The sequence below is a fragment of the Mesocricetus auratus genome, unplaced genomic scaffold (assembly GCF_017639785.1).
Source record: "Mesocricetus auratus isolate SY011 unplaced genomic scaffold, BCM_Maur_2.0 Super-Scaffold_100676, whole genome shotgun sequence".
In the NCBI taxonomy this organism is placed as follows: domain Eukaryota; kingdom Metazoa; phylum Chordata; class Mammalia; order Rodentia; family Cricetidae; genus Mesocricetus; species Mesocricetus auratus.
In genome coordinates this window covers 17,223,405-17,251,245 of record NW_024429266.1, presented here as the reverse complement: position 1 = coordinate 17,251,245, position 27,841 = coordinate 17,223,405, and the positions used below count along the sequence as shown (strand labels likewise).

The 27,841-nt window shown below is 41.4% G+C and overlaps 1 protein-coding gene across 10 annotated transcripts in view; it reads right to left on the bottom strand.

The window, feature by feature from the left end:
* Pld5 (phospholipase D family member 5) overlaps positions 1-27,841 on the bottom strand; it is a 296,385-nt gene that overhangs the window by 103,806 nt on the left and 164,738 nt on the right. For 8 of the 10 annotated variants that reach the window (XM_005078165.4, XM_040738384.1, XM_013119132.3 and 5 more), the window contains exons 3-4: positions 27,563-27,731; positions 14,908-15,019 (exon numbers count right to left, since the gene is read on the bottom strand). In XM_005078165.4, the coding sequence (XP_005078222.1) occupies positions 14,908-15,019; positions 27,563-27,731 (281 nt within the window). Of the gene's footprint in view, positions 1-14,907; positions 15,020-27,562; positions 27,732-27,841 lie in introns of those variants that run through there. The other 2 variants (XM_040738387.1, XM_040738388.1) reach the window with 2 other exon arrangements.

The window sequence follows — 27,841 nt, the reverse complement described above, 5'->3', positions numbered from 1 at the left end:
CTGCTGAACTCAGTCTTACAGGGTTCCTGCTTCATGGAAGAGTCTATGGGACATTCTGCAGGACACAGAAAAATGACTGACAGACTGCCAATGCAGATGGACGGTTTGAAATTTCCTGCTTTGCTGAGAAGTGTTCCAGACACATTGTGGCCTATGGGCTGAAGATGGATGCCCCAACGTTACAGAGGAACTTTGGGTGATTGTCCAGACAGATATCTTTGTCAATCCTAGTGTTTATATATTATCCTTCTGTGGTCTTTGATGGAGTTGAAGACAGATAGCTATAATTATAGTTTTCCTTAGTTATGATAAAAGATAAGCTACATATAAGACTTTGGACTCACAAGGATGGGATGGATGATATTTTCTTTAAATCTTGCTAAATGTTAATAGACAAAATGTTGTAACTGTGTTCTTATTTGATAACTGTTCTGTCATATACAATTTGACTATGTTAAAGTTAAGACCTTTCTTTTTGTTTAAACAGAAAAGAGGAGATGTTGGGGAAGTCCTGTGTATATGTCAATAAATTACTGCTGGCCAATAGGAATCTAGATAGGTGGGGCTAGGAGTCCAGGAGGATTCTGGGAAGGAGAAACACAGGAGAACAAAGAGAGTCGACATGTAACGCCGGGTAGGAGCCCGGAAACTTCTCCGGTAAGAGACATACTTAGATTAACAATTATGAGGTAACTACTTAAGTCAGAGCTAGCCAGTAAGAAACAAGCAAGGCCAACAGCTTCATAATGAATATAGCCTCCTGTGTGTTTATTTGGCACTGATGCGGATCTGGAACCAGGCGGGCGGGAAGGCTCCTCTCAAGGAAAGCTTCTCTTAACACTCCACCCCCTTTCAGGCATTTTCAACTCAAGGAAAAAGGTGCCTTTGAAACATCACAAAAATAAGTGTGGCCAATCATGAGCAAGGGTAGCTATGCTTTTATTACTTGATAGGTATTATAGGGAAAGTTGCCAAGGTTGTATGTTGGACCTCTAGCAGGATGCTACATATCCTTCTTATACATTCATTCCAGTTGCCATCAGACACCCGGTGGTGTGGTTTGGATGTATTTTCATGTTGGTGTGACATTCTTAATGGACAAGGAACATGGTGAATGTTCTGCCTATGGTACGATGGGTGTTAACTATTCCATTCCTCTTCTAGAGATCTTGTCCATGCCAGGGGCTCTGCCTCATCCTCTGTATTCCACATGACAACTGACACCTGGAAATTTACAAAAAGACTCTAGTGGCCTTGATCATGCAGATTAGTCACTTCCCAGTGGGGTGTTAGTTGATTCTGCTGCTGTGATAAACACCATGACCAAAACCAACTTAGGGAAGGAAAGGGCTATTTTGGTTTATACTTTCAGGACACACTCCATCATTGAGGGGAGACATTGTGGGAACTTGAGGCAGGAACCTAGAGGCAGGAACTATGTGAGTTGGTTCAATCACATTCAAGTTCAGTTTCCTTATTCCCAGATCCAGGGAATATTACTCCACACAGTGGGCTACATTAATTACCGATCAAGACAGTCCCTCTCACACATGCCCATAGAAAAACCCAATGTAGGCATTTTTCAGTTGACTCTTTCCTCTCAGATAACTCTAGTCGTTAGTCATCAGGACCCAAACAAAGGCCAATCTCGAGTCCAGTGCATCACACACACTGTCCTCTAACTCTCAAAGACTACTGTGTGTTCTATTATTTCTGTGTCAGTTTCTTAGTTTCCAGGGTATTTGTCCATGTCATTTACACAACCCCACTGTCTTTTTTTTTTTTTTTTGGTATTTACGAGACAGGGTTTCTCTGTATTGTTTTGGAGGCTGTCGGTCCAGCCTGGCCTCGAACTCACAGAGATCCGCCTGCCTAACCCCACTGTCTTTTAAGTATCTCAAATTCCTGATCTTTCCATGTGACGCTTTTTCCCATTCCTAGAATCATCAGCAAGCTCCCCCACTGCCTCTCTTTTTTCTTTTGTCCTTTAAGCAGCCTACCTACAGAATTATCAATCTCTTCAAAAATTAACTTTGCTTTAATTGGTTTTTCTGGGTGCATTTAATTGAAGATTGTATTTAATAATTTGTCTTCTCTGATGCATTCTCGAGTTTAGGATTTTCTCTTCTTAATTTTAGGATTTTCTTGAGACAGATTCTTCATGGGTGACTCATTCTTCAGCTTTTCTTCTTCCAGATATGGGTGTGTAAGAAGGTCCCACTCCAGCTAAACACCATTAGCTGCATTCCACACATTTTGGTATTTTGTGCTATGGAAAAGCTTTGAAAGTTTCTTCATTTCCATTGGGAGATCTTGGTTGAGTAGCATTTTTATTTTTAAGGATTAGTAACAGGTAGTTTCATTTCCAAGGATATGAAGGTTTTGTAGTTATCCTTTTTCTATTGGTTTCTAGCTTGATTTCACTGTAGTGAGAGAATATATCTGGCATCATTTAAATTCTGTGATATGTGCTGAGTTTGCTTATAGGTCATCATTTTTAGACTGTCTATTTTTTAGGATATTCCAGTTAGAAAGAGTATGCACTTGTTAAAGTGTTCTACATACATTACTTAGGCCCTGTTTATTCACTGCTCAAACCTTTTACTCTTATTGATTTTTCTTGTGGCTTCTATTAGTGTTCAAATCTCTGGCTAAACATGTCTCCTTTTAATTCTGCCAGCTTTTGTTTTTCATTATTTTGAAACTTTCTCTCCATAGAAGATTAATAAAGGGGGTTGGAGAGATGGCTCAGTGGTAAAAACACTGGCTGCTCTCCCAGAGGTCCTGAGTTCAATTCCCAGCACCCACATGGCATCTCACGACCATCTATGACTGTAGTCCCATGGGATCCAATGACTTCTTCTGGTGTGCAGATGTACAGGCAGACAAAACATCCATATTTAAATAAATCTTAAAAAATAAAGTCAATATAGTTAGACCTTCCTGTTGCATGGGCTTTCTGGCCATCATGGTAGGACTGTTCTACCTTTGATAATGACAAATGAACCACCATTTGCTATTAGGGTAGATTTATCTGCTTTTCTGTAGTTAATATCACTTGTAAGACATATTCCATTGCTTTCTCTGTCACATTTTCTGTGACCTAAAATATGTAAAGTGGGAAGTGTATACATGTGTGTGTATATACATATATTGATCTGGCCTTTTTTATCTTTCAGCCTAAGGATTTAGTTTTTATTTAGTATAAATTACTAACATATTAAAAGCATCAGCTTGTAATTAGTTTTTCAACTATCTAACCCACTCATACAGTAGTGAACCTAATGAATTAGCAGGATTTGACTTGACACTTCCATCACATATACATACTGTGGGCATGGCACACTCCAATGTCACTGCCTCCCTCTTCTGTCCTGCCCTATTTTTGTCTTGTATTTTAATTCCCCATATGTTTTAAGTCCCAGAAGTGAGAGTCTTATCCAGTTCTGTAGCTACAAATACTATCTAGATGCTGGTAACTTCCCAACCTGTACTGCTGATTCTGACTCTTCTTTATACTTGAAATCAGACCTAACTCAGTCTTGCTACGTGGCTATGTAGGAACCATAAAGCAGAGCTTGCTAAATCAGGCAGTGCGTTGTGTCTGCCCTGAGTAGCAAGATATGTCTCCTATTAAACTTCCCATGTCAAGAAATGTAGACAGCGTGTACTCTGTCATTCCATACGAAATCCCTGACAGCCATTCTTGATATATTTCCTCATATCCATCCTCATAGCCAATATACTAAAAAATTTCTGCCAGTTCTAGTCCCAATGTACTTTCGAATATGTTTATTTCCTTCTGTCCTCATTAGTCCAGGGCATTTTTGTCTCCTGCCTGGTGTTCATCTACACTCTACCAGCTTGGTCCTCTGCCTCAATTCCCCTGTAGCTCATCCTCCAAAAACAGTCAATTAATCTTTAAAAATAGTTTCCAACAGAGACTGGCTGTTGTGGGATATTTTGATTGCACTCTGGCACTTCCGAGACTACCAATAAAGTTAAACCTTGAATCAAAGGGTAAAGTCAACATTCATCTGGCCGGAATTAATCATAGAGGATTTGGGGGGCCCAGGTTAAGATAGAGAGACACAGGAAGGAATAAGGAGGGGCTTAAAAAGATTACCCACCCCCTTTCAATCTGGGAAGCATGGAGAGATAGGGTCAGCTAATCGTTTCTCTGAAGCTCTGTGGATTTATAATGTTTATACCTCAATATCTGACTCTTGAGTTTTATCTAATAATAGAACAATAAAACTCAACTGGAATGTTGCAGAAGCACAATAAATAATCTTTAAAAGAATGGATGCATGAGTTGGGCATTGGTGGCACATGCCTTTAATCCCAGCACTCAGGAGGCAGAGGCAGGCAGATCTCTGTGAGTTCGAGGCCAGCCTGCTCTACAGAGTGAGTTCCAGGACAGCCTCCAAAACAATACAGAGAAACCCTGTCTCAGAAAAAAAGAATGGATGGATGGATGAATGGGTGGGTGGGTGGGTGGATGGATGGGTTTAATAGCTTGTTGAAGGTTCTAGGACAGCAGCTCCCAATCTGTGGGTCATGACCCCTTTAGGGATGAATGACCCTTTCACAAGAGTCGCATATTGATATCATGCACATTAAATATTTACATTATGATTGATAAAAATAACTAAGTTACAGTTATGAAGTAGCAATGAAAGTAATTTTATGGTTGGGGGTTCATCATAACACAAGGAACTGTTTTAAAGTTCTCACTACTAGGAAGGTGGAGAACCAGTGTTTTAGAAGGTCTTTCTGACTTCATCATACCATGAAGTTTTCCTCAGGACCCAGGAATAGTGACAGCCTTTGCTTTCCAGCTAGTCTTTCTGAAAGCCAACAACTACGTTTTACCAAATGTCACAACAGACATTATAAAATAAGTAGGGTCATAGAATGTATAAAAGCAGGGTCATAGAATGCTTTTAGAAATTTTTTGTGTATGTGTATATATGTGTTCATGAGTGACTTAGCACAGCCTAACTGCTCTGGTGAAGCCTCCTTGGGGCTTCTGTTTCTTAACTGCACACACTATAATATCATATCCATTTGCATCTTGTGTGACACGGAAGTTTCCTAAACCATAATTGTTTTGCATTGTAGCTGGTTAACGGTACTAGGGCCCTTAGAAAAAGCCTCACAAATTAGGGACTCTTATGCTTCCTGTTTAACAAATGTGTGTGTATTTATCTGATAGATGTGTCAGTTGGTGCTTAGAATGGGGAAAATATTCACCCCATTTTTCTTTAGACAGCAATAAAGAAATTCAGAGCTGTCTTTTGTTTTTATTCAATTAGTCTGACCTACCCCGCACTGGTAGTGATGCTGTGTGGTGTTAGATATAGGTCACATGACCCTGCACATGCTAGACAAGCACTCTTTGAGTTAGACCCCAGCCCTTAGGGTAGTTTTTTTTTTCTCCTTTGTCTTACTATGTCAATCAGGCTGACTTCAAACAGGAGCTCAAGAGATCCTCCTGCCTTGGTCTAGTAGCTGGGGTTAAAGGCACTTACCCCTGCACCCTGCTGACTTCCAGAGTGCTGATGAGGTACCCTGCAGGGGAACCTAAGCAGCCTCACCTGGGCAGCCTCCGGAAAGCCATGCAAGGAGACAGACCCATCCCGAGGCTGCATGCGCCTCCTCATCAGCTTTGTTTAGGAATAGATTTGTTCATCAGCCTCTTTATTGAATGTAACAGCCTCCAATCAAGGGCCTCTTGTTCTGCACACTGTGTGAGGCCCCAAGGTGCAGGCTTTCTGTGGAAAATTTGGCTTCCCGAGGAAGCACAGACACCAACCCAAGGCTGGGGCATGAGTTAGATCCTATCTTCCACAAAGCAAGAAAGATTTAGTTGTCGCTGAAGTTTTAAGTCATTCTTATCCAATATTTATGTGTTAGAACTTTTAGCCAAGAAACCCTTTAGGGTATATGTGAGGGAAGCTCCCAGGAGAATGGGGGTGAGGGAGTGTGTATGTGGAGTTGCTCTTCAAGCCCCAAGCCCCAAGGACACGCTGACCAACAGTCTATGCTGGTGCTGAAGGACTCAGCACTGTAGGGACCATTTGCAAATCGAAAGGCATCATTTATGGACTAACTTCCCCTCCTGATTCTTCTCCCTTATAGTAGCTTCTTCTTTCCCCTTCCCTCTTCTTAGAACTTTTCCCTTTATAAATATGCTCATTTTGATTATTTTAAAATTATTATTGTTGTTGTTACTGTTGTTACTTTCTCTCTATGTAGTGTTGGCTGTCCTGGAACTCACTGTGTAGACCAGGCTGACCTCAAGGCCACAGAGATCCTTCTGCCTCTATCTCCCAAGTGCTAGGTCAAAGGCATGCGCCACCACACCTGGCTAAAAATCCTCATTAAAAAATTGAAAATGTATTAAAGTTCCTAACAGGTGCTGTATTAAATACTTTCTGTGAATTAACTCTTTAATAGCACTATGCAGCAGCTGCTACTGCTAGCCTACTGTAGAAATTAGGACACAAGTTCTAAGAGGTTAACTATTTCACTGGTTCCATAGGAACAAAGCCAGGGACATAGTCTTTTTTTTCTAGAATCTGAGCTTTTGGTCTCATACCTCATATTTCACAGATATACCACCACAACATTCATCACCACCATCACCGTTATTGCTACCATCATCACCATCACCACCATCATCACCATCACCACCATCACCATCATAGCCTTCACACCACCATTGCTAAGACACACACACACACACACACACACACAGAGAGAGAGAGAGAGAGAGAGAGAGAGAGAGAGAGAACAAAAGAGTAAAAACAGCTGTAATCTTATCACTGATAGGTAACCCATATTGACACTCTAGAGTAACTCCTGGAAAAGATGAAATATCACAGTGGCTTCCTTCTTGCAGATGACTGCTTTTCACTTAGCAACACCATCTGAGCATTTCCCTGCATGGCTGACTGTTCTTCCTCAGCATATTCTCTATGGGATGACTGTCTCCATATCATGTATAATTACCTTGTGAGCCTTTCTCACAGCTATGGCAACCTGAGGGAAACAGGTCTGGAAAACGATGGGTTGACTGAAGAAATATCCCACCTTAAGTCTGTTTCTATTGAGGTCATGACCACTTACTAGCAAAATGCCACCATTACATCTCATGCACCTCTGGCCTCCATACTTTTTGTCAAATTGTCATAACTGTGGTGCAAGCACACATTAAACACTCATTTGTGTTCTGCCTGGTTGTAATGCTACAATGCAGTCATTTCATAGTTATTTTACATTTTGCCATATATTTAGTTTGCATGTGACATTTGCTCACGATGAACCAAAGTTTAACTTTTCATAATCATTCTACAAAATTATGCATCTCCATTTCCATTCCAGAGTGGTTTAAATGCAGTTCCCTCAAAATTCTTGGAGCTTGATGGCCAGTGTGACAGTGTAAATAGTTGGGGACTACAATGTGATTAGGTCTTGAGCAATTTGTGAATGGGACTAAGGCCCTTATAGACTTGATAGAGAGTTGGCATTCCCTGACCCTTCCTGTCTTCTACCCTGAGATGACACAGGAAGATGGCTTTCACCAGCTGCCTGCACCTTAGATTTCCCAGCCCCTCTTGCAATTTTAAAATTGTCTCTTCTCTGGGTATTCTGCTATGGCAAATAAGACAGTTTCAAACCTTCTTTCAAAGAAAATTGATAGCAAAAAGCTGCAAGAGAGGCAATCAAGCGTTCCTGCTGTTAACCTTCTGTTGAGGAAGGAATCACTTCATGCCTCTGCCTGTCTCTATTAATTAGCCACATGGATGAAGAAGTTGGACACCTCAGCAAACTGCAAGGCTCCCTGACCATCCACCCAGACAAGTGACCATGTGGAAAGGCATATCCAAAGTGAGGTACTCAGCTCTGATCTCCACAGGGGCTTATTTAAAAAAATACCGACAAGCTAAAGTACTCTGAATTCCAGCAACCCTTCCAATGCCCTTTGGAAACACCATGTGTTATATCCACCGAATCAGCACCTGCGTTAGCTTTCTGTTACAATCACAAGCAACTAAGACAAATAACCTGTAAAACGAAAAGTGTTATTTTGCTCAGTTCCAGTTGTTTCTAGCCAATGATCTAGCCCATGGCTCCATTTTGGACCTGTGGTGCAGCATCACATCATGGTAGAAATCTGAGGCAGAGAAAAATCTGGTGGGGGGGACTCCTAACTAGGAAATATGATAGACTGAAGAAGAGACCAGAATCCCATGATATCCTTTAAATGTACTTGCCCCTGTAACCCCAAAGCCTCCCACAAAGCCCCAAATAAATGTAATTCTTAATGTTATAGATGGGGAGATATGGATGACCTGTAAGGCCCTGAGATTCCTTCTGTAGGCAGACTTGAGTTGTTTCATCAAATACTTCTTTACTGTCTAGAGGTAGGAATGGTGGTGTGGTGTGGTGACAGCTAAGAGTGAGGATGTCTTGAGGCCTGGAGGAATGCAGAGGAGCCCGGGGTTCAGCTGGAAGGACAAAGGAAGGATCTGGAGGGATTTCTCTCACCCACCATTTGAGTTTCACTATCTATCTATCTATCTATCTATCTATCTATCTATCTATCTATCTTCTATCTATCTATCTATCTATCTATCTATCTATCTATCTATCTATCGCTAGAACCATATGTGAACTATGCCTGGCTTTACAGTGTTACTTATTCCCAATCCTATCTCAGACCTACGTATTATTTACTTTTATATTTAAATCAAATGTAAAGTTACTCAGTTTGTAACTTAGCACTGTCTTAAGTGCCCATATTTATAAAAACATCATGTGTGGCATGCTAGTTATTTTATCCCAATATTTAGTAAATGAATACATTCAAAACTTTAAAAACCCTTAAAAATCAACTCATATACTGCTTATGAAATTGGTGTTCTTAATTGGGTATAATACTAATGATGACAGCAAGCGGCTGTTAAGACAATCAAGGAAGGAGGGAATTTCCTTTTTTATTTTATCTGCTTTATCAGCATCCTTTCATATGGAGACTAGAACACAGCAAGGGTAGATTGGGGAAGAAAGGTTAGGATGCCATTGGTGCTTGTGCCAGAGACAGGATATAAGAGCCCAAATTGGAATAGAAATTTGGGAGGATTGTTTAGGCAACAGTCAGGGTCGTTAAACACCCACAGGACTCATTGAACACCTTGAAGTCAAGCTGGTGCCTACCTAGAACCACTGCACAAATATAAAGAAAGGGGACCCATGGTCTTCTCAAAGATGTCCTGTAACACACAAAACTGGACTTTCTTTTCACTAGAAGATCACAGGGCTAGGGAGGTAAGTTGTAATAGCAGAAATGAACCCAGTATAGACCAAGACATGAAATACTAAATAATGTGCCACAAATTACACCAATGGCCTAAGCAAATGTCATTTGTCTAACTCTCATATCCTTCAGGGAAGTTACTATTGTCACCATTTCATTGGCAAGGACCCTGAGACTCAGAAAAAGTAATTTACCTTAGATTGTACTCCACAGTGATGGCAGGTCCAACATTTCAGTACCGTCTATACATACCGCACAAAAGTACATTTGTCTAAATGTTATGCTGGTCACTGCCAGACAGCATGAGTTCCCTGAGTTAAGATACTCATAGGTGGAACAGTGCCTGCTCTGCTAAATATTTCAATGTACCGTGAAGGGAAGCAGAAGACAGAGTTTTTGGAATGCTAATTGCCAGATTTTAAACAGGTACCAGCCTTTATGTTCTGTGGCATGTGCCCAAATGACATCTCCTTTGAAGAGGATGAAATGAGAGCAAAGGCTGGCAGAGAATCATGCCTGGGTGGCAGTAGAACATCTTGACCTTGATCTGGGTCACTGCCAGGACAGATTGAAAAGATAGCAGAGGCTTCAGCTCAAGGGTTCCACACTGTGTAGAAGACCATCAGAATAAGGCTTCTCTGTGACAGGAGAGCACTGGGGCTTTCGAGTTCCTTTCAATTGGCAAACTTCCAGATGGTGGAAGCTGGAATAACATGGTGTGACCTCTAGGGAAAGTTCCTTAATATATTTCTCAGTGCCTATATGAAGTTAACACAGACAAGCTTGCCAACCTGAGAGTTAAGACTTAAGAAAAACTGAAAAGCATTATGACCTAAGTCATACACACTCCCTCAGTCATCACAGTATTTTAAATTATACTCTACTCAAAAGCCATTGTAAAATATTCAATTGGAAAATATGGCAGCTTATTAATTTTAAATTTGAACAATCTCAGACATGGAATGTTTTCCCTTGAAGTTTCCTTAAGTTCACACAGTGGATGTGAAAACGAAGATGGGTTATCATTGATGAATGAGTGCAGGTTCTTGGAACTCAAATAAGCCAAGGTAAGATCGCCTTTGGAATTTGATAGTAAGATATAGAAACTCACTGTTTTTTTTTTTTTTAAATAAACATCAAAAAAGAGAGCCAAACTCAGAAACTTTTAAACATGGTGTTACTGGTGAAAGAATTTTTGTCTTGTTTACTCACATTTAATTTTGTTGTTGTCGTTGTTCAGTTGTTCAGGGTTTCACTGTGTAACTGTCCTGCCTGTCCTGCAACTCTCTGTATTTTGTAGACCAGGCTAGCCTTGAACTCAAAGAAATCCACCTGTCTCTGCCTCCTAAGTGCTAAGATGTGAGCCACCACCCCCCAGACACATTTAAAGTTTTGATGTAAAGTCAGGCACAGTAGCTCATGCCTGGAATTCTAGTATTTAGGAGGCTGGAGTTGGATGACTACTGTGAGTCTTAAGCAAACCTGAGCCACACAATGTGTTCTAAACATCTGAGCTACAGTCTGAGACGCTGTCTCAGAAAACAAACACAAGATAAATGACATAAAATTCTGGCTTAAATCAATGAATTATGACCACAAGTAAACATCAATAAAGCATCTGCTATTGAAGATGCCGCAGTATTCAGTAGGGTCCCGCGACTGTCAGTTGTTCAGCAGTACAGGGAGGCTGACTAAGGAGTGCACCTGCTAATGAGGGAAGTCCCGAATGTCATTCAAACCACAGATTGCATATATGTGAATCATCTCGTGAGATCTTAGTCACAAAGGGCACAGATGACACGATGCAGAGGATGCAGAGCCTGAGCATTGTCAAGGTAATGGAGAGTGTACTCTAGCACATGAGCATTGCCTTTGCAACAAAGAGTAACAGAACTGAGAACGGTAGAGCGGGGCACGCCTATAATTGCAGCTACTCCAGCGCGGGAGGATTGCTCCAGCTCAAGAATTAAAGGCCAACGTGGGAAACATGGTGAAAACCCTCCTCCTTAGATTTGTTTTAAGAAGACAATATGCACAAAAGGATAGAAAAGAGAAAATCTGGAACATTAATTTTAAAACCACATAGCAAGATATGAAGACCGATCTCTCATCTATCTGTCTGTCTATCTATCTATCTATCTATCTATCTTCTATTCACTCTTCTATTGGCTTTGATCTAAAATTCCTCCCAAATCCACATGTAGACATTTGTCTTTTGTGGTGGTAATAAGAAGTAAGGCCTTTGGAAAATTGCTATGAAAAACATGTCTACCACTGTATCTTGTTTCATACGATAACACAGTAGGGATGACACAAGGCTCTGGCTAAGACAGAGAAGAAGCCCTTAGCAGAAACCGTTGTGAGTCCCTTGAGGCTGAAGTTTCATACCCCATACTGTGAGAATATACATTTCTGTTCTTTATGAATTTCTCAGTCTCTGGCATTTAATTAGAGCAGCACAAGCCAACCAAGATACTGCCTGTCTGTGTATCATTCATTCATCTATCTACCCATCCACTCTCCCATCAATAAATCATCCATCTATCCATCCATCCACCCACCTACCTGTCATCCATCCATCCACCCACCTATCATTCATCCATCAACCCACCTACCCATCATCCGTCCATCCACCCACACATAATCTGTCACCCACCCACCCACCCACCTACCTGTCATCCATCCATCATCTATCCATCCATCATCCATCCACCCATCTACCCACCCACCCATTCACTCATGACTGTCTGTCTGTCTTTTTATCCCTTCTTGACAAGCCTCATCCTCTTGTTTTTCACAGCATGTGTGATTTTCTTCTATATTCCCTGCAAGTGTAGTTCTACATGGGCAGCTTTATACCTTTTTGTGTGTGAATCTCTATTTTTGGACAAAACTTTCCTGAAAAGCCAATTTCTTCCTAAAATGTTTAAAGCTCTTTCTTAAACAAGTTACTCAAAAACAAATCTCAAATGACTTCAGAAAAGCTATTTCTAAGATATAGTAGGCTATTATTTAGTATGTGTCTATTTATGTACTGAGAGTGAGAGTAGAGATCAGTACTACTTGGATTTTAAAGATTTATGTCTTGTACTAAGACTACACATACACGTAACATCTACTAAAATCAAGGTATGCCTAACTCTACACACACACACACACACACACACACACACACATACACACACACACAGAGAGAGAGAGAGAGAGAGAGAGAGAGAGAGAGAGAGAGAGAGAGAGAGAGAGAGACTACTGCTTCACCAATGTAAAAGCAAACGACGACGTGTTTTCTTATTGGGATAGGAATTTCTGCTATGAACAAGATGTACATAGACTTGAAAATTCAGATAGATCCTTTTCTGTGAGACACAATAGCTTTCATTGTGTTTAGACCTTAGTACCAGGTCCATGCCAACAGCTTTGTTAATTTTCATTCAGCAATGTCCAGGGCAATGCTCTATGCCCCTTAATTCCTCCCTGTTTTTACTTTTGACTATCTTTGCAAGATTTTGCAAGGGCTATAGCTAGTAAGACATGGTACCTCTCAGGTCGCCTCTTCCCCCATTTATATACACAAGGACATGAAAAAAGATTTATTGAGAAAAGTATCCTGAAAACTGCAAATACATCCCTATCCCTCATTAACCAAAGGGAATCCCTTCCTAAAGCCCTGTGTCAGGATGGTGTGGCCTTCAGCTTATAGTACTGTATGGAATGGGGTGGAGCCTTTAGGAGTCCTAAAGGTGTAGAGGGAGAGAGTTACATCACTGAAAACATGCCCTGAAGGGGAATTGGCACCTAGGATCCTCCCTGATTTTCTCATGTGCTTTGTGACTGCCTGAAGCTGAACAGCATCCTCTGCCATTTTTTTTTACTTTAAAAAAATTTAAATTAGAAACAATCTTTTTTTTATATATCAATCCCAGTTCCTTCTCTCTCCCACCCTCCCATGCCCGCCACTGTCCCTCATCCCATTTGGAGCAGGCCCTAGGCCCACCCCAGGGGTCTAAGTTGAGAGAATATCCCTCTGTGGGGAATGGGCTCCCAATATCCATTTCTACACTAGGGATAAATACTGCTCCTCTACCAGAGGCTCCATAGACTACCCAGGTCTCCTAACTGACACCCACGTTCAGGGGTCCTGGTTCGGTCCTATGCTGGTTCCCCAGCTGTCAGACTTGGGTTCATGTGTTTCCACTTGCTCAGGTCAGCTGTTTCTGTGGGTTTCCCCAGCATGGTCTTGACCCCTTTGCTCGTCACTCTTCCCTCTCTACAACTGGATTCCAGGAGTTCGGCTCAGTGCTTAGCTGTGGGTCTCTGCTTCTGCTTCCATCAGCTACTGGATGAAGGCTCTAGGATGGCATATAATGTAGTCATCAATCTCATTATAGCCTCTCCACTATTACTTAGATTCTTAATTGGCACCCCCACTCTTAACTATTCACCAAAGGCCCAGTGTAGTAGGGACAAGTGACAAGTGACCCAACTATGAAATGATCTGTCCAAGTAAAACTTTTCCCTTATCAGGTTAATTATCTCAGGTATTTTGTTATATCAATGAAAGGCAGGCTAAACAATGTTGATGTGTATATCCAACCTTAGGTCTTTTATTTCCCTATTTCAATTATTTATTTAATTGAGACAGGGTTTCTCTGTGTCATAGTCCTGGCTATCCTGGAACTCACTTTGTAGACCAGGGTGGCCTCGAACTCACAGAGATCTGCTTGCCTCTGCCTCCAGAGTGCTAAAATTAAAGGCACGTGCCACCATGCCCAGCTTCAATGTGTTTTATGCCACTTGGGTTCACTTACTTGTATCACTCTGTCCTAGTTTAGAAACTGTTATCACTTAATGATGTAAGGACAGTGATGAGTATGCATGCAGCCAGGTAAAACATGGAGACTCACCGAGGGTATCCCTTGTTCCCTTCCTGCAGCTTGAACATTTTCTCTGGTTTTCAGGTGGCAATCTTTTCTACACAATACGAGTTTTGCATAGGAAATGCTGAGAAGATGATTTTACAAAGTGTTTAACAAATGTTAGGGATTGAGAGTCCAGCTAGAGAGGACTACAGGAAGAGAAAAAGAAGCTCCATGTGGCTGAGGTCAGGGCACACTGCAGAGTGGGTGTGTGAGCGGTGCTTCTGTAGAATTATCCTACAGTCAGGAATCATAGAGCTGCCAAGATTACTAGACCCAATTGTCTCACTGAAGATTACATAACTCAAAGAGGATTTCCCCCTGACGGGCAGGAGAGAAATAGAAACCAAGTACTTGATTCCCTTGAAGTGGCTCTTTATTTCTGATCAAATTATTGAAGTGTGCAGTAAAGTCTGATTCTTCTTGACTAAGTATCATTTAATGGTCAGTAGATTATTTCTCAGAAACACTACTTTTAAAATCTCAGTAGCATTAGTTTATTAGTTCCTTCACTTAAAAGCTGTAATGGGGGCGGTGGTCAAAGGAGAACTAAAAACATATTAAGTGGGATGTACTATCGAGAAACAAATGATATATTCTTTTAAGTGAAATTCAAGGTACTGTCACAGAATGTCCGCGGTAAAGTAGCATCAACCTTGGCCTTACCCTTTAATTTCAAGGCTTCTAATACCTTTGAATCAGCGGTCACGTCGCTCACCAACTTGATTTCGATGTTTTGCGACGTCAGTTGGAGCAATTTCTCAAAGAGACGTTGACCCTGGAAGAATATTCAGAGACAAAGGAAGAGAGAAACCTAAATGTTTGCCATTTGGAGTTGGTATAAATAAACCTTTTAAACTTTATGTATTCAGTTTGTAAAAGGCAAGTGCTTCAATGACAGATAGTCACAGATGTGTGAAATTCTCTGAGCTTCATGACTAGAATAGAAACAGGAACGTAGATGGCATTCTGTCTTATCAAGAACTGTGCAATCCAGCAATCTATAATAATAATTTTAATAACAGGACACACATTTCCTTTTGCTTTTAAAGCTGTAGCTATCTGCATATAAGGAGGCAGTGAAAAATATTCAATAGCTACAGTTTGGCCCAGAAAGACCAACTGGTTTTCTAATTTGCAAACCGTGCTTTTTAATCTCACTGATCTCCAGTTTCTTCCTTGTGAATACAGACTATACTGACTTCGAAAGGTTTCTATAATGCCAGCAGAGATCATCAAAACTACTGTGGGCATTTGTGGTTACTGGTTTGCTTCATCTTGTCTAAAAGCTATTTTACTGAACAGAACAAATGTTTTATATTATACTTATATATAAATATAGGTGTTATGTTATAGAAATGTTTACATTTATATAACAAATGCAAAAATTCAGTCTTGCCTGGTAAGAGTCTCACAAGCATATAATCTTTAGATTTATTTAGGGAAGACTGAGCGATGGTGGATTCAGGCATGATTTTATCTTCAGGGATGATGCTGCAATATTATAGTATTTGTTTTCCCTCTGGGTTTAGATAGACACTTCTTATCTTAAAAAGGAACTGGTCTATTGTTATTGACTTTTCATGTTTGTTTGTATGTCCCTCAAACACGAATACCTTCAAAAGGGCCAGCCAGATAATAAGGCTTAGGTTTTAATGGGCCCCAAGTGCACCATTAAGCTTACCTTATCTTGATAAAAATCTGTGGTTGGTAATGATTATTTATAAGGGATTTGGTGATTGGGAGGAGCTGATGAAGCAAATGAGGATGGATACAAATGAGATTCAAATGAGCATGCAAATGAGGATGCAAATGAGAACCCAAGCAGTGATTCCTGAAAAACCTCCTTATGGAGGAGAAAGATCAAAGATTAAAAGCTTAACACTCTAAGGAGCTGGTGTGACAGCTGACAGCAGAAAGGGGTGTCTGGCACCTCTAGCCGGCAGCTGGCCAACAGCCAAAGGTCCATATCTCCTGGGTATTGGAAGACACCTTTTGCCTTGCAGTCTGTTAGTAGAGGTTAAGGTTGCCCAGTGTGGGGCTCATGTCAGACTCTCAGAGTTCTCAGTCCCCCATAGCCTGGGAGCAACTCCACCCCAACACACAGTATGGGGAAATGCATATTTGACAGATGCAAATAACTTTTAACAAGGCCTAAAAAAGAAAGGAAAATGGGGGAGGGTGACCTCCGGCTTCTGGTTTGTTGCTCTTGGTATGTGAGGCTATTCTTTTTCTTACAATTTATCATCTGTGTTTACTTGGGTATGTGTGAGCTGGGCTACACGCACATGGGGCTGGTGGAAGCCAGTCAGAGATACCAGATGCCCTGGAGTTGTAGTGACAGGTGGTTGTGAGCTGTTGGATGTGGGTGCTGGGAACTGGACACTCTGGAAGAGAAGCAAGCGCTCTTAACCCCTGAGCCTCCTCTCCATCCCCTTTGGAGTGTGAATTTTAAGTGAGAGCATAGGCAACATGAGGCTTCATACACAGCATGAGGGCACATTGACTTTGTGGAGCTCATGGCTTTTTCTGTTCCACATAAGCAAGTGTTGTCTGCATGGTACAGATCGCTACCCCACCCCTCCCCTGCTCAACATAGATTCACACAAGTTGGTTGTATTTTCCCCTTTCACACAAACCCTGCTTCGTGTCTTGGCAATATCCTATAGATAGTGGGCCAGTATTTTTTCTTTAGGAGTCCAGTCTAGGAAAACCTGAAGTAAAAGCAACCCTTAACAAAAGCCATCCTCTTCATACAAGTAATGCATAGTAAATATGGCAATGAATAGGATCGAGGAGCTTTTGTCTCAATCATCCTCTTGCAGGATTCTCATAAGGTATGACATTGTTTTTCTACCCTTCTGATTCAGAACGGCACACAAAGCCACACTCTATACCCGCATATCGCTTCCACCATATTTTCTGTGGAGCAGGTGTTGTTTTCAATGCATCATTACTTCCAGCAAGTGCTTTTAGACCTGGTCACCACATCTCCATCACATGTACATACATTGTTCTGAGTCAGGGGTATGAATGGGTCACAAAGGAAAAATAAACAACATGATACAACCTAGGCTGCGCATTCAGTTGAGCCTGTAGGAGTTAATTATATTGGAAGTCCACAGTGTAGTGGGAATGATTATAATGTTTTTCTTGAAGCCAGTTAACTCTGAACAGGTTGTCTATGGAGTATGTAAGCAGAATGAGTACAAAGTTATAAATAACCTCAAAGCATATTATTAACTTGGTTATGGGTTGGGTGAAAGGTTGATGTTTTAAATAGTGTTTTTCAGAAAATACATTCCCACAGCAGCAGAGTTAGAGTTAGGGGTGGGGCGGGGAAGGGACCTGGTGGGTGTTTTTCACTCCACTCAAATGACCCAGAGATACTTGTTCTCCAAGAGGCAAAGCAGGCACCAAGGCAGCACCTCCAGGTCTGGGGCTGAGAGGAAGGAATTGATGGGAGGCTGTTCTCCACTTATCACAATGGAGGACCAGTAAATCCTTCCAATTTACCTTTTTAAACATGGAAAAGAAGAAAAGGCTAGCAACATTTTGATAAAGGGAAGCATCAATAGGTGTAAGTGGATCCATCAGGAAAGGCATGGATATTTGAGCATCACCATGGCTTGAGTGTTGAGTGTCCGCCAGAATCTCATGTGTTACTGTCCAGGTATCCTACAGGAGAAGAGGGGTACATGAGGAGGTGGGAACCCGTGAGAGGTCTTCAGATCTTTGTGATGTCCCTTGATGGGAGTTACAGACATCCTTTCCCCTTTCTCTTTTTGCTGTGTGTCCAACAGCTGAATGGTATTGATCTGCCTTAAGCTTCTAAACAGTACAGCTAACTGACCATGGCTGTCACTTTTCTACACTGTGAGTCAAAATGAATATCTGGTCTTTATAAATTGACTATCATAGGTGTACATCCAAGGGATGGAAAGTTGACTGATATAAACATAGTGGGTGCTTGATGATTCAAAAGTCAGAAGCGTGGACTATACTACAGTGTGAGTTCTCCAGGTTAGTGAGATGTGGTTGGGAAGCTAGGACTTGAGCACTAACGTGCATGAGTAACCGAAGGAAACTAGAGTCACGGTTCAGGTTCAAGCTAGCAGCCTGGGACAAAGTGCTAGAAGTATTTCAAAGAATGTATGTGCATGCCTATACACATGTACATGAATATATGTATGTTCATATATATGTACACACATATGCATACATATAAACAGACCTCGTGTACCCCTCATGTACCCCTCTCCTCCTGTAGGATACCTGGACATCAAAGATTGAAATTCTTACATGCCTGTGGCCAAAGGAAGGAATAAAGTGACTTAGAAAGGTACTCACATCTGATTGGCAAGGAACCAACCAGCCACAGCACAGATGATAGCCTGCACATGAACTTTACATGTGGGGGTGGAAGAGAGAAGTATTTGCAGATATGTAGAGATTTAGCAACTTTTCTGTATTGGGGATATTCGATCACACTGTGAACCCTGAGACTGAGGAAGGATGTGCATTTTGGGAGATGCCAGCAAGGAGAGAATGTTAGATAGGTACTACTCAACCACTCTCTGAGCTAGTAGGTTTTCACCCCAGCTTTTGAATCTTGAATTTTATTTATAAATAGAAGGAGAGAGATTTAGTTAAAGCTGTCTTTAGCAGCAGTGGTAGAGCCAGTGTCTGTGGGAACAGAATTCCCACCAGGCTGTGGCCTGAGCAGCAGGGTCGTTGCCAGAGAGGCAGGCTGGTAACTAGAGTTTCAGTTGCTGGCTGAAGTAGCAGCCACTATGCTGAAAGATAAAACGATACATTGGACACTACTCCTGCCTGTATACCCCCATGTAAGGAAGGACACTAACTAAATAGAAACAAAACAAAATCCACTGAACACTGTTAAAGCAGATGGAGGGGAAAACAAATGGGTGGGGCATACTATTTTCTGCACTAATATTAAATACATTTGCTAAATAAAGATTCCTCACAGAAGAGATGCATTATGTAAAACAGGAGCAGGTGTGTCAGAGACCCTGAAACAACAGACTGGAAAGAATTACAATTTCTCCAGGGAATCCTTGCAGGGTGAGTCTTGGTGCCAGAGAAGCAGCTGTCTCCTGTGTAATGAGTCTATGTGTATGTGAAATATCAATCATAGTTTGCTGTACTTTTTCAGATATTTTATAACAGGAGGCTATTGCCAATACAATGAGAAAATTTCCAGTTGTCCATTTTAAAAATGAAGTACTAAGCCACAGATGTTAATGCACACCCATAATCCATGCGCTCAGTTAGTAGAGGCAGGGAGTTTGCTGCAAGTTCAAGGTCATCTATGGATATCTAGTGAGACCTGGTTTCAACTCAAAACACCAAGGCAAAAGTGACAAACAAAACAACAAAATGAAGGAAGGGAGGAAAGAAGAAAGGAAGGAAGGCAGGGAGGGAGGGAGAGAGGGAGGAAGGCCGGGATGGAGGGAGACAGGGAGGGAGAGAGGAGGGAGAACTAAAAGAAGAGCTATTGTAAGATAGGAAATACGTAGAGGGGGAAAGAGAAAACAACCAAGCAACCAAAGCCCTGGGGCTCATATAAGATAAGCTTAGTCTTCACTTCATTCAGAGACTTAGGAAGAATGCCTTTGGAGCTATGATTTATTGACTCCTATATTACTGGCTTTGGGAGAAATCACACAGGTTGAAGGCCTGCCAAGAATGTTACTTATGCATTTGTATCAGAATAATGATCTCCCCTTGGAAATATACTGGAATGCAAGCAAGAGCATAGTCATAATTAGTCAACAGATGGGGAGAGGAGCGTGGAAGAAGCAGCAGAGAGTATCCAGAAAGAATAGACTGGGGGAGGACAGAATCCACAGGGGCCTGAGAATTGCTGAGCATCAAAGGGAAGGGGCAGGCCACTCTAGGTGCATTCTCTTTCAGCCTCTTGGGTGGCTGTTCTCCCAATCCTGAGTATTTATAGGTGGTTTGGGGGGGTCTCCCCTTGTTGCATTTCCTATTTCCAGCAAACAGCACAGTTCCTCTATAAATGTCTGCTCAATGAAGGCACATTCAAAATCATTTGTTGTCACATTTTTTAAATGGGAGGTTGTTGACGTAAGCAAGCATTTGCTGAGTGTTGATGGTGTGGAGGGGGAGAGATGCTATTTTGAATCAAGAAGCACCCTTCCTCCTAGGCTATGCTGGCTCCTGCTGACACTTCACCAGGACTCTGCTGACATCGTGTTTGGTCTGGAGATGACAGTTAGTTCTCAGGAAGTATTTATGGTTTAATGTCAACCCACAGCTCCCTGCTCATCTTGGCCATATGCTAGACAATCAGGACACAGAGATAAATACTACCCAGGCTCCAGAGTCCAGGAATCCATGGGTTACTCAAATGTAAACTGCTGTCTAGTCACTGAGAGAACAATTGTAACACACAGGATTAAACTGAAATGGATAAAACTCAGGCTGCCAAGCCAGGTAGGGAAGGGACCAACCTAGGGCTGCCCTTAAACGTGAAAATCAAGCCATGTCTATTAGACTGGCACATTTTCCATCAGCGATTCTCAACCTTTGCTTCCCAGTGGACTCCTCCAGTTGTTTTTAAGCTTGGTCTCCTTCCAAGTGTTATAATGTAAAAGTGCTCTGGGGGTTGAGGGAGCACACTCATATGTTTTCATGGCCCCAGGTTATTCTGAACAGTCATGGTTGTGAACTGCCACATCAGGAGTGGGGACTGGAAACCTGTGGAATAAAAAGCACATTTGTCCTTCTCCTTTCTTCGTCTAAACCTGAAGGACGATGTAAATGCATATTCTGGGTAGGACCTTGGCCTCTTCTCACAAAGGCTAAAGTCTTTGTGGGAAGGCAGATATTATCACTGTTTTACAAAAATTCAGAATTGTGTGTCCACGAAATTTAAGGTCCCACATGTGAAAAACAGAAGTAGTGTTTTGAACTCTGTTTCATTGTTTCATAAGTATTAAATCAAATTCACAAAACAATATGAGGTAGACATTATCATAGTTGTTTTATAGATGAAGAGGTAAGAATCAGAGGTGTTATGATGTTTGTTCACTGTGGTCACAGCTATTAAACCATTGGGTATATCAAACACATCAAATGCCAACTCCTATAGCTATGATATGCTGAAGTCCTCAGTAGCATATACCAGAGTGAAAAGACTGTGGTTATATTAGTCATTTTTCATATTATAACAGAATGTAAAGGCAATTAAGGATTTACTTATTTGTGTGGCTTTTATTTTTAGAGCATCTCCGTCTCCGAACAATGGCTCCTTAACTTTGGGCTCCAAGTGAGACAGTACCTTACTTAGAGTGGGAGCACATGGCTGAAGAAGCCACTCACCGAATGAGCCATGAGTCAGAAGAAGAGGAAAGAATTAGTGTCCCACAATCCTCCTTGAGGGCTGGGGTCCCACCCTCAGCGACCTAAGGCCTTTCCACTAGCTCCTCACACCTCAAAACTTCTGCTACTTTCTAATGGTCCCCAGTGCTGGAGACTGTCACCATGACAGTGTAGTTAGGCTTGAAGGGCACTGAGCTCAATGAGACAAGTCAGTCATCTCAATAAGTACACCGATGGTCTCCCTCATTAGTGGAGTCTAAGAAAACAGACCTCATAGAAGTTGACAATACAAGCAGTGGTTTGAAGAGACTGGAGGGAGAATGGGGTTGGGGGAATAGGGGGTAAGGGGACCAATGACACAAATAGGTATGATTCCATTGTTTGGCAAGAGGAACAAGTTCTATTGTTCTGTGTCTTACAGCGTAAGTACAATTAACACTAATGCTTTCATTACCTCATTATAGCTAGAAGAATTTGGAAATGGCAGAAGAAATGGATATGCTAGTTGCTCTGAGCTGATCGTTATAAGCTATACATCATAGTGTCTCGTAAATATGTGCCAGTCAAAAAATCTTAAATAGAAGAGATAATAAAACTATAACCTCTAACACCACTAAATAGTAAAATCTTCTGTGTTCCAGAATAGGTATTTATTACAAATTGGATCCTGACTGTGTATACAAGGGGTTGAAGAGACATCTTAAGGCTTGAAGAAGGAATGGAGACCAGCTGAAGGCAATAGAGACAGACATGAAAGAGAGGGGAGCTTAGAGTCACTGATGATGGAGATGTGAGGAGATGGAAACTGGGAACAAGGGACACTGGAGTTCACAGACCCACAGATGATGTCACACTAGATGGGGAGCATTATGGAATTGTATGAAAAGGCATTGCAATTGAAAATGTCAGTATCACTTACGAAAAAAATCATAGGACAGTTGTGAAACAAGCATAACAAGGAAAAGCTTTATAAGTAAGAGGAAGCAAAGGAACATTACTGCCACAAGGAAGGAATGGGCAAGCTACCAGATGGACCCTGGAGATAGGAGTCCACCATGGGTATGACCTCGGGATTCAGGACAGCAGGGTACATCCTTTGCCTTGTAGCATGGCCTCAAGTCCTCCCTTCTGTTCATTGAGATTATAGGCATGTTCCACCAAGCCTGATTTGTTTTGATTTTAATCTCAGCAAATATAGACTGAGGTTGGAGATTATTTTCTAATAAAATTGTACTTTTCTAAGATCAAATTCGTCAAAAATATTACCAGATAAAAACTTTATGTAATGGATAATTTTATATCAACTTGACACAAGCTATCATAACTGAAGAAAATGTTCCCACAAGATCAGCCTATGGACAAACACTTGGGGACATCTTTTCTTCTTGACTGATGGTTGATACAGCAGGATCCAGCTCACTGTAAGAGGTACCACCCCTGCTGTGTAAACCCTGGGGATAAAGCCAGGGGACAGCGTTCCTCTATGGTCTCTACTTCAGTTCCTGCCACGAGTTTCAGTCCTGACTTTCTTCAATGATGAACTACGATATGGAACTATAAACTGAAATATACCTTATCATCCTCACCCCCCAAAAGAAAAAAAACTTTATCAGATAATGATTGATGAACCAACAGAAAGGTAAAACATAAGCTTATAGAATTCTTAAGAAAGGGATTTTGAAGGTGTCAATTGGGGTGTGTTTCAGATCTTTACCAAAGCTGAGGTGGATCCTGACTACCTGAACACCAGGGATAGGGAATGTGTTCTTCAGTGAGTGAGTTAGTCAAAGCCTAGTGAACAGATGGTGAAAGACTATGTGTCTGTGCTCTCTCTCTCTCTCTCTCTCTCTCTCTCTCTCTCTCTCTCTCTCTCTCTCTCTCTCTCTCTCTCTGTGCACATGCATAAAACTTTGTAACAAATAAATAAGAAGAAGGTCAGAATTTTACATAGCATGATAGTTTACCTAATCCTCATCTCACTAGGGTCTCATTCTTGTAATTGCCTTTTTAAGGGTAATCATGCAGCTTCTACTAGAGTGAAGCCTCTAACTCATTAATCGTTAACAGTATTAAACTGACTGGAAGAAGAGTTGCGGTGTATGGACAGATGGGTGAATGTACACAATGGCATTTATGGTAGTAATAAGTGCACACAGGCTCTAACTTAATCTACAGTATCTGCTATCATCCTGGCTTTGATGCTGAGGAAATGGAGGACAGATAGTCCTGTATCTGGTTGAGATCACACAGCTGCTAAGTAGGCAAGTCCTGCAGGTTTTCAGGGATGTGCTAACCACTTGATGTGTGGAGACAGGACCAAGCTGTACTTTGCAAACGACCTTCTGGATCATTGCACTCTCTTACTCCTCATTAACTCCACCAAATCCTGTGTAATTTAAAAACAATCCAAATTTCCCCAGATCAAACAATTTTAATGTATTATCAGTTGGCAATCATGCCAATTGGGAGCTCTCTGGGAGGCCAGCATCTAATTGATTTCACATAAATGCCTCTCTTCAACATTCCATTGTTTCAGCTCATTAATTATTTCATTTCTGCCTCACAGTGAAGTCAGAAAGAACCGGCACTCTCACTACATGAGTTAGGTAGATATACTGATCAGCCTCTGGCTTTTCCCAAAAAGTCTTGATTTCATAAAATCCTATCATTTGATCTCATAAATTAGCAATCAGAATGTCCTGCAAATTTTAATATCCTATTGGTTAAAGTCATCATCCTGGATGAAGAAAGAAATTCTCTTTTCCTGACCAAGCATTTTCTTTAATTGTGAGGTATGCTTGCCCTGACACTGCAGGCTCTACCAGCCCTCAACTGGGCCTTTTTGCAGTGCAAAGCACAGAAGGAAACAGACCCAAAGGTTAACAAACCTAGTGAGATGGAAGGAAGACAAAATGGGGGCTTAGAGTGGGGATCAAAACAGCATCCCTGGAGCTTGGAGACAGCTTTGTGGGTGCTTTTGGTGTAAACATGATGACCTATGCTCAATCCTCAAGACTCACATGGAAATATGGGCATGGTAGAGCACATTGTAATTCCATGACTAGGGGATCAGACAAAGGCTCACTGACTGACCCAATAGTCCAGCCTAATCATTATTGAAGTGACCCATTCAGAAACCCGGTATTCACAAACAATGTGTACAGTTTCTAAGGAATGATGCTGAAGTTGACCTTTGGCCTTCCACACACAAGCACACATACACATATGCACTCTTACACACACACACACACACACACACACACACACACACACACACACACAGATAGACACACACAGCAGCCCTTTGGGGACAGATATTTTTAACTGATATCAATCTCCATGCAATATTTTTATAAAGCCCAAACTCATCACTACTGCTAATATCAGCCACCATTCTTTCTTACAAGCTAACTTCTCATCTAGAGGAGATACAGATCCCAGAGACGATATTTATTTGTGTCTGTCTGCTGCTGAGCTGGGTGCCTGCCACTGTCTACAGTTCCTCTGTATAGTTTGCTTACAGCTGCATTGTAATAAATAGATAGGTGCTTTGGGTTATACTTCCTGTTCATCTCTTTGCTGTTTATGGTCCCCTCGAGCACTTTGCAGGCTCTGTTAGCTTAGCAATAGCTTTCATGTTTGACTATTCTCCATTAAATAAAGGATAGTTTCTTTAAAAGAGAGAAAAGGAGGCAGAAGATGTGGCTCAGCTGGTAGAGTGTTTGCCTGGCATGCATGAGGCCCTGGGTTCAATCCTCAGCATTGAATAGATGCAGTGATTTATGCTAGTGATTCCATCACTTGAAGGGTGAAGGGAAGAGGACCAGACATTCAGGATCACCTTGGCTACACAGCAGGTTTGAGGGAAGCCTAAACTACATGGGACTCTGTCCCCAAAAACCAAAGTAAATAAAATCCATCATCATTACAAAGAACATACAGGAAACTTGATCCATTTCTTGTAGGAAAATAATAAGGGCCGAGGTTTCAACTCCACAGCAGAACACTTTCCTGGAATGTACAATGCCCTGGGTTCCATTCCCAGCACAATTAAAGAAAAATATACAGACAGACACAACTTATGAGATGAACCAGTTGGTAAACTACTTATAAAGAAGTAGATCCTAGCTGGGCATAGTGGCACATGACTTGAATTCTAGTACTTGATAGGCAGAGGCGAGTGGACCTCTATGAATTCAAGGCCAGTTTGATCTGTAGAGCAAGATCCAGGACAGCCAGGGCCACCTAGAAAGACCCTGTCTCAAAACAAACAAACAAAATACAAATGAGCAAACAAGATATCCACAATTAGATCCTAGAACTCATTCCTGCTTCTAAAATTGTAAAACTCAAGCTATGTGCTATGGTGGGTCAGGCTAATGCCTGAGGTTCTCCCCTTTCCTTTCCTTTTGAACACAAGTGCCCATGATCATCTCATCCTTGCCTCGACACTGCATGTTTGGAGGGTTATTAGGGCATACGAAAAGTCTTTTAAACCTACATTTCCAAGGAAGAGAAGCTTGCATGTAGGTCCAAAGCAGTGAGCCTTTCATGCCATGGGTTCAATTGCATTTCAAGGAATACAGTGGCTTGTATTTTGCATGTGGAAGAGAATGAATTGTTGTGGTCAGAAAGTGGTCTGTGGTTTATATCATTTCCAAAGATGGCAACCAGCCGGTTGATGTGTCTCCTCTCATCTTTTGTATGTATGGCTTGCTTAAACCAATAAATGTGATGGATGCAGCAATCTGGAATGCCAACCTCCAGGTTAACAAGCCTCTATGCTTCTGCCCTTTTTCTTTTATGGATCCAACCACAATATAAGAACTCAAGTCCACTTACAGAATTCTGTGAGAGGTCCAGCCACTCCACACATTTCACCCCCCTTAGTTGGCATGATGACTGTATTCCACTCATCCTGGATCCTCGGGCATGAGGTAATCTATCTCCCAATTACTACGGAAGTTACTGACTGCCGAACCCCACTTCAAACCACAAATAAAGTAAATGATCTTTGTTTCCTCGGTCACTAAATTGTGTGTGAGAGATTATACAACAATAAAACCTGAAAGACATGCTTAAATGGTAGACGTGGGAACACACTGAACACAGCATAATTCAATAAACTCACTCAAAGACTTCAGTATGACCTTGTGATTTTTGTTTGTCTTTACCTATTTTCTGATAATCACTACTTTAAAATAGTCAAAGTGCTATAACTGGATAAGTAGCAGACTTCAGGACAGCAATAAACAGTGATGATGTATGCCAACCAACAAAACTAATTTGACCCATGACCCATAAAGGACATTTAAAATACGCCAATGGCCATATACCTGGATAAGAGTTTATCGCAAATCAACACGGTTTAACCAACATAAATAAAAAGACACTAAAAATTGCAAGGATCTTTTTCATTTTTACTTCAGATTATTTAATTCAGAAATTACCTTTTTCTTGTCTATCCAAAAATGACAGAGTCAAAACTATATAACTATCTTGGGAAGTTTGACGTCATTATTTTAAAAAGGTTGCTCAGAGGCCTTGAAGGTGAATTGTTTAACACAATTTGACCAACTACACACCTCAGCAGGCAGACAGAAGTGTAAGCACACATGCTACAAGAAGCAGAATTATAGGCCATGCTGTTGTAAGGTGTTATGGATGGCATCCTCGAAGCCATGCAGCTTTGCAGTGTTCTACAGAGAGCCTCTTGTGGACCAAGATGAAACACGGTTTTTCCCTGAAAGAGAAACTGGGGTGCTTGTTGTAGCTGAATGACACATGACTAATGATGGAACATCTGCCTAAATGCATAAATGAGTAACTGTCCATAAGCTCTGGGGGAAGGTGGACTTTGAAAACTGAGCTGGTCTGGCTTTGTGGGGGGGTCAGGACAGTAAGCGTGCATAACCCACATAAAACCATCACAGTCATAGAGGATGTGGCTTACCTGACATGCTGATGGGTGGGTGTGGTTAAGGTCCCAATGGGAAGACACTATGTCAACTGATTTTTTGGCCATGTTGAGTAAGTTCATCCAGCCTTGGAAAAGCGGCAAGTGAAAGGGGGCATCTTCAGAGTAGTTAAGGCCTTCAGGAATGTTTTCCACTAGGGCAATTCTTAGAAAAGATTTTGAAAAACAAACAAACAAACAAAAGCTAGTCAGATTTGAAGCCATTGCTCTTTCTTCACATATGTATACAGAGAAACATGGAAAGTGCTCTTTATG